Source organism: Gekko japonicus, unplaced genomic scaffold (assembly GCF_001447785.1).
Source record: "Gekko japonicus isolate JY-2015 unplaced genomic scaffold, Gekko_japonicus_V1.1 scaffold1116, whole genome shotgun sequence".
NCBI lineage: Eukaryota > Metazoa > Chordata > Lepidosauria > Squamata > Gekkonidae > Gekko > Gekko japonicus.
In genome coordinates this window covers 200,983-208,663 of record NW_015172590.1, presented here as the reverse complement: position 1 = coordinate 208,663, position 7,681 = coordinate 200,983, and the positions used below count along the sequence as shown (strand labels likewise).

Genomic DNA, 7,681 nt, shown 5'->3' with positions numbered 1-7,681 from the left:
GGAATCGCCTTCTTCCTTCTCAGGCCTCCCCATCACCACATGCCTCCTTGCCACCAATCTCTCTCTCCTCCTCTCTTGTCCTACTACCGTGCTCCCTCCAGCTACTGCCGCAACATGCTACTGCAACGCTTACACAGCATGGTGGCTGAGGTCTCACAAACTTATGTCACAAGAATTCTTTCTTTTCCTTATAGTTTATGTCCCCTTAACTTCTTGTTTTTAGATTTTTGTGCAAGCCTGGCTGTTCCCCAGATTTGCTGAAAATCCCTTCTCTGTACATGGTCCCCATCATGTGGACTTTTTGAGACTGCCTGGAACCATTCCCAGAGAACAAGCATCAGATTAATTTCTGGTCTTGTTCCAGAGTGTTATCCATCTTGTTGTGAAATAACCCCTCACCATTATTTCTCTTGGAGGTTAAACAGTAGACCAACGCTAGGTGTGCCTGCACAGCACCATGAAGCCATAATCAGTGATGTGTTTAGACATTATACGATGAGCCAAACAACCTCACTTTAGGAAACAGTAGCAAGGCCCTTCCTGTCTTGGATATGATCCAGCAGAAGAGAGATCTTTTCCCACAGCAAATCTTGATAGCAGGCTACAAGGCCCGATGCAGGGAAAAAGTACAACTGAGCCATAGAATTCCAGCCTCTACCATCAAGAAATGAGAGTGAAGGCATGGCTCTACTTACTGAGGCACATGGAGTGGCCCCTTCTCTTTTTAAGGGGGGGGAGCTGATTGCCAAAATTGTTTCCAGCTTAGATACAGATGATTCTGAATATACAAACACAGGACTGCACTGTGACTGCCCAGAGATCACTAAAGGCTTATTTTGTTCCTACTCTGAGCTAGAAGCAATACTAAGAACCTGAGAGCCCAGCTGGATCAGACTAATGGTCCAGCATCTTGTTTCCCCACAGTGGCCAACAAGATGCTCCAGGAAGCCAACAAGCATGGCTTCACCTTTCAGCCTCCCACCAGGCAACTGGTACTCAAACAATGAAACATTCAAGCTTCACTTAATCAAATGGAGGTGAGCTAGACAAGACAATTTCAAAAAACCCAGAGGTTTACTGTAATGTCTCATTTTGCTGCAATAAATTATTAATTAATAGTCTGGTTACTTTTTGCCCACTTAGTATAAATGCATTTTGCAGATGCATGCACTGTGAAACCATCTTCACTGGCTAAGCAAGCAATCATTATTAGGAAACAAACTGGACTTGCTCTGGACTGAAACTTACTTGCTTCTTTAACTCTGTACAACAACACTTGGTCTTCTTTGCACACTCTACAAAGAAGCAAATGTAATTAGTTAAATATATCTAGATTCGTACTGCTCCAGTGAGCAGCACCAAGGATAAACACTGTGAAAAGTGTGTCCATTTTTATCAGTTACAATATTGACAGTGTGTACTTTAACAGGTAACATTCTGATTCTACACAGGAAAATATATAAATTATAATGAATATGTAAATGAGTTCACAAAGTACTTACGTTTCTCACTGTTGCTATGTCTTGCTAGGTTTTCAATTACCAGCTGGTCAGCTACATTCAGAATATTGTTTTCATAATTTTTATTCATTGTTACGGCATGAATATTTTCAGCAACTTTTTTCACCTTTATAATCACACATTCATTCAGTAAGAGAGCCTTTAGCTTCTCTGTTGCAGATATAGACCACTTTTCATCCAGTTCCATAATTCCTAGGAAACAGATAATTTTACTTCACCTTTCTGAATTATTGGAACTGTTTACCATGCTCTTAATTTAAAATTACAATGGAAATGAGCAAGCTGGACTGAAGTAGTGACTATCTCAATTCTAGGTTTTGAATGCTTTTGCGTATGTTTGCATCCGATCCCTAAAATCAAACATTCAGATAAACTCTTTACTCTCATAAGACTGTGCACTTCACTATCACAAGAATGCACTATTACACATTAAACATGGATGATGCTTTTGCACAAGGACAGAAAGGGGTTCTTCATGCATTGTTTCTAACTCATCATGTCTGGAACTGACTGAGGACCAAAATACAAATAACAGAGGCCACAGGTCCATCCCTGGCTGCCAGGGCCATTTTAAATGCATCTGTACTTATTTAAAAATCACTGTGAGGCCCTGATCTGGCTCAGGCATGCCGTGGCCCCAGGAGCTCTAGTGTCCTCCAGCTGGTGCCTTTTCAAGTGTAGAAGTGGCTGGAGGAGCTGTTTCTGTTAAGTGTGAATAACCTATCCCAGGACAACAATACAGCAACAGTCAGGGTATGGATAGTAGAAATACAGAAGATCACATGTATTCACCTTTACCTTGTCTTCCTGATCAATCCACTGTTGTGCAAAGTATGCATGTGGACATTTTTAAAGATACATTTCTTATTACTTCAAGTATGTTGGCATTTTTTCTCTCTGCAACTATGTTAGGTCCCACTTGAACATGGTACTAAAAGGGTGCTCTGGAAGGAAGGTGGTTGATAAGATTGCTAACTCCACAGAGTATTCACGAGTGTAAGTCATCCCTGGGGTAACTACCTGAAACTAGGGAAGACTCAGGCTCAAGACCAGAAAGATCATTCATGTTGCAGCTTCACAAGCTATCTTCCCCTCTGTGGCAACCTTTCTTTGGGCCTCGGGGAATGACGGCCACTTGGCTTCGGTGGGAGAAACATGAGGTGGCCAAAAAGGCAGCAGACCTTTTAAAGTCCTTCTTTTCCCATCACCCCCCAAACTTTCCTTTTAAAGGATCAAGTAAAAGGCCGGACAAACAGATGAGGAGCAAAGCTTACAAAGTGACCTGCTTTCGCAGGGCAGGGAGGGCATGTACTGGGGATCCAAAGATCCAACTCTGACTGGAAATGGAAAGACACTGCAAATCTTCAACTCAGTGGCCGTGCCTGTGGAGCTGGTGGGAGCAGCAGCCCTCATAAATAACCTCCTTCCCCAGATGGAGCATGAGTGATATGCAGGGCCACATTCCATAAATACAAAACTGTATGGGCTACACAGTCTCAAAGGAACACCAGCTGCCAGACACACTCTGCTTAACAAAGTTCAGATGCTGACACAGGGGAGAAGCTTATGTTGTCCATGGGGAAGGCATGGATACAAGGCACAATGTACGAGAGTCTTGTTAAAACTAAATTGTTTTATTCTGTTTTTATCTGTTTTAACTTTGGCACTTGTCCCTCTTTGTTAGCCGCCCTGAGCCTTCGGGGAGGGCGGGATATAAATCCAATAAATAAATGAATAAATATTATTTATAAGATTTCCTAAACAATTTACCAACATAAACACATTTAAAGAAATCAAAAAACTCATCCTTTTGCATGAGAAGAAGTGCTGTTGCCTCTTGTAAGCAGAAGTTTAGGTCCAACCCAAAGAACTGGTTATTTCAAATCAAAGTTTCCACCTCCCTGCCCATTTTGGTCTGCTTATCACATTATCAGAGCTCTTACCTGACCACTTCCCTCCCTGACTACAAACAGCACAAGATCATATTATCTCTAGCCCCTGTGAGAACTTCACCTAGCTCTCTTTGTCCGTCTCATAAATCACTAAATGTGATATTCCTTCTATCCCATTTGTTTGCTCTTAGCCAAACTGCAACCCTTTTTTAGGTAAGATCCCACAGCCCCCGTAGAGACTTGCCAGGGGTCATTCACTAGCTATTGAGCAACTTGTCCTGTTCACATTTCACAAAGACCCTGCTTTAAGACTTTTGTATAAAAAATGTATCAAATGTATAACTGAATTTTTAAATTATCTCTAGAAGCATATGACTTGTGGATCTGAAGTAATTATTACACCAAGTTCCCTTTTTCAGAAAGAGGGGATTTCTCTGACTTCTTTTAGTCTTCAGTTTTTCAAAAAAATGAATGGGAGATCTCCAGGGAATGTTATGATGTATGCCCCCTTGAGTTCCATGAAGAAAAGAAGGTGAAATATAACTGTAATTAGTAAATAAAAATATGCTACCTGATGACCAGGAGCTTTAGAAAAGGGAACAAAAACTGTTCCCAAAGGAAAGTTCAGAACAATGTCATGATTAAGCAACTGGGTGTACCTACTGCGGGACGACATGTTAAAGAGGGAAACTTTAGTTCTCTAGCCCTCTCCCTTTGAAAAATAGGGGAAGCAGTGGGATATTACAAAGATGCTGCAAGCACAGAAATCTGGAAAATATACTCAAAATTAATTCAATTTATTTTGGTAGATTCTGAGAAAAGTTAATATTCCTCCAAGATCGTCCACATATATTTAAAAATCTTACTAGAGATTACTTTAGTTCAAGAGGTAAGGATAACACAATTAGCTCACCGAAGCTTAATACTCAAATACTTAGAAAACTATATAGGCATGTATACATATAATCTTGTTATTTGATGAACTGCACTGGGTATTTTACTACCTGCAAGGGAACACTTAAGTATTTGAAAAGGTAGTTCCAAGTAGGGGGCAGTTATAGGTAGCAGCCTAGAAAGTGGTAGTATCTCCACATTTCCGTAATCTGCATATGCCACTTTCACTTCTGACACAAAGACTTCCAGAACAGCAGCACGGTACCAACGGTCATCACCTGAAAAGGAGTTTAAAAAAACTGTTAATATTTGGTTTGGGCAGCTTGCTATGGTACGTATAAAAGCACGCAATTGCCTTTTCTTGCTGTTTGAAAGTTTCTCCTCCTGCTAGCAAGTGACGAACTAGCCAATCAATAGTTTCCCTAACAAGTTACATTTACAACTTTAGTAAAATTTGTAGCTCACTAAACTTCCTTTAGGTAATATAACAGACTCCTATCCTTCAGCAACTCTTTTAGTTGATATATCTGTCACAAATTTACCCACAGAACCTTACACCACTTGAGTGAAGCAGAAAGAATAAATGGCTGAATGTGTAACCCATTCTCCCAGATCCAATCAGGATATTTTTTAGCCTCCGGCTCACACATTGTTGTCTTAGCTCAGGAACGATGGCTCCAGTCCAGAGCAAACTAATTTATGCAGTAGCCAAATCACCTGCCTGCTCACAATTTTAATGCTGTAGCTCACAAAGTAGAATTTTTGCTCACAGGACTCCACAGCTTAGAGGGAACATTGGCCACACTCCCAACATGCCTTATGTCGTGCGTCACCTTTGGCGACGCAGCTTCGGGGGGCGGGGTTCCCCCTGGGGCTGATTCCGTCGCATCGGAAATCGGCCCTCCAAAGCGGGGGATTCCCTGTCCCCCGGGCCCATTTGGCAACCCTAAATCAGGAGCAGGCAAGGATCTCTGGAATACAGAACTGTTGGAGCAGTTAACACAAGGTAGACTGCAATATCTGTGGGAACTGAAATTCAGATTAAAAGAAGAGAGGAGCTGTCAACAAAGATCAGACACAATGAGGAAAAAGTGGTCACTCTTCTTATTGGTTGTACCTCTGTGCTGACATCATTAGGATGGAACAACCTGGCATCTGATGCGCCATCACAAGAACTGAAAAAGTCTCGACTTGTGTGGCAACAGACCCAAATGATCCAGAGTAAAAGCTCTCTTCCCACTAAGGAAGCAATCACGCCACTGGATCCAGAAGCAGCAGCTAGGTATATTCAGCTATGGAGAAGAAGTGAGGAGCTTGCTGACTTGCTTGTGGCAAGCAAATACCAGCTGAGTTCTATCTGGGCTGAGTTAAGTTCTCTCCTTCCAGGTGCTTAGCCTAGGTGGAGGCAGAAGTGTGAATCAAAGGACAATGGCCAAAGAATTGTTGACTCACTGCTAGGAGACTGCAATAGGCAGCTCAGTGGACCAGGACCAGCCCAACCCAGTTTGTCTTATAAACAACTTTGGAATTTGGAAAAAAATTTTAATTGGTTTGAGTCCCTTTAGGGAGAAATGTGCCACAGAAATGCTCCAGTGAAATCAAATAAATGTGAAATGGCACTGTGGCCTAAGAAGAGTATCTGCACTAAGAATCAATTCATACTAGGTACATAATAATAAGGAAAGCTATCATGCGATTCATGCGTTTGCCATATTTTGATAATTTATTTATTTAAAGCATTGTTATGCTGCCTTACCATCTGATCAGGGCCCCCAAGATGATATGCACAAAAAATCTCAAAAATTAAAAACATTTAAAATTATAAGATAATTCAATAAAATCACATGACAAACAATGCTACGTTCTATGCCCACACAGAAGCAGCTGATGAAGCATTCATCTACCAAATACTGCATTAGCTGACATGCAGCTGTCCAATCTGCAGTGTCTTACAAAAGCAAAAGCCCAAGTGGAGGCCCTCCATATCTCTTTTGGGTGTGTGGTGTGTGTGTGTAAAGTAATCTTGCAGAAGTTGCTGTGTCCACAATGGAGTAAACAGAGATTTACTTAAGTCATTTTCTCCCCAATCGGAACTCCAAAGTGGCTTACATGGTTCTCCTTTTACTCTCACAAAAATCCTGTGAGGTAGGTTAGCCTAAGACTGTGTGTCTCACCCAAAGTCACCCAGCAAGCTTCCATGTTAAGAGTGAGGATTCAAATCTGGGTATCCCAAGTCTAATCTGACAGTGCAACCTCTACACCACTCTGGCTCTTTCTACTACATGCAGTTTTACACCACTCTGGCTCTTTCTACTACATGCAGTTTAAGTGTTTAGTGTCAACGCAGAAGTAACTGTGGAAAGTTCTAGAGCTTCAGGCCAATAAGTAGCACTGAAAGCCCTCCTATGAAAGAATATCATTCTTCTGTGGCTGTACTGAGATGAAGAAGGAGTCTTCTACTCAGTTCCTTCAGATGACTGCAAGTATTTAGTGTATTTTTATCCTGCCTTTCTTACAAATACATTAGGATGATACAATATGCCCCCCCACACACACCATATTCTCCTAAAAGCCCTGTGGGATAGGTTAGGCTGAGAATGACTGGCTCAAGGTCACTCATGAAGTTTTCTTGGAAGCAGTGATTTGAACCCCCATCTTGTCCAGCATTCTAACCAGTATGTCATCTTGATACATGGTGGAAACAGTTGCTTTCCCAGCTGGTAGCACTTAAAGAAGATGGAAGCTATTCATTTTGCAAGTCTTTTGGGTGAGACTTTTTGCCTTTTTGAGAAACTCTGTGATAAAGCAACAGAATGTGATTCTTACAAATGTCTTTAGTTTGAGGAAAACAGAACAAAAGAGCTCTCTTAACCCATTTGGTGCCTGGGGTGCATAATTTTTTAACACCTCTCTCCTCTGTTGTTGTTGTTTTTTTGGGGGGTGGGGAGGCTGTCAAGTCACAGCTGACATATGGTGACCTGATAGGGTTTTCAAGGCAAGAGACATTAGGAAGTAGTTTGCCATTTCCTGCCTCTGCCTTGCTTCGCTTCTGAGATCTGATGAGATCAGGCTAGACTGGGGCGATCCAGGTCAGAGCCCCTCCTCAATACAACAAAATTATTTCCTGTAATAATCATAAGTTTGTGGGATATATGGTTAATTCAATAAATAATAATATGTTAATAAATAAATGTTAATATTCATAATTAACAAAGGTTTGCTACTACATCACCCTTTAATACATTCTGTCACCAAGCAGGACAGGGATGAGACAGTCTTGAGGCCAAAAATTGAAAATTGGGAGGGGGGGCACAGAAAAAATTAGGGAAAGGAGACAGAAATGAATGAGAAAAGAGGGAGAGAAATTAAGAGAGG

General features: G+C 41.4%; 1 protein-coding gene across 1 annotated transcript in view; it reads right to left on the bottom strand.

Annotated features, from left to right (window-relative positions):
• Nucleotides 1-7,681, bottom strand: part of TDRD1 (tudor domain containing 1) — a 65,683-nt gene that overhangs the window by 1,664 nt on the left and 56,338 nt on the right. Inside the window, 3 exon segments of the mRNA XM_015421498.1 lie at nt 1,249-1,295; nt 1,503-1,712; nt 4,417-4,584. Coding sequence (XP_015276984.1) covers nt 1,249-1,295; nt 1,503-1,712; nt 4,417-4,584 — 425 coding nt within the window.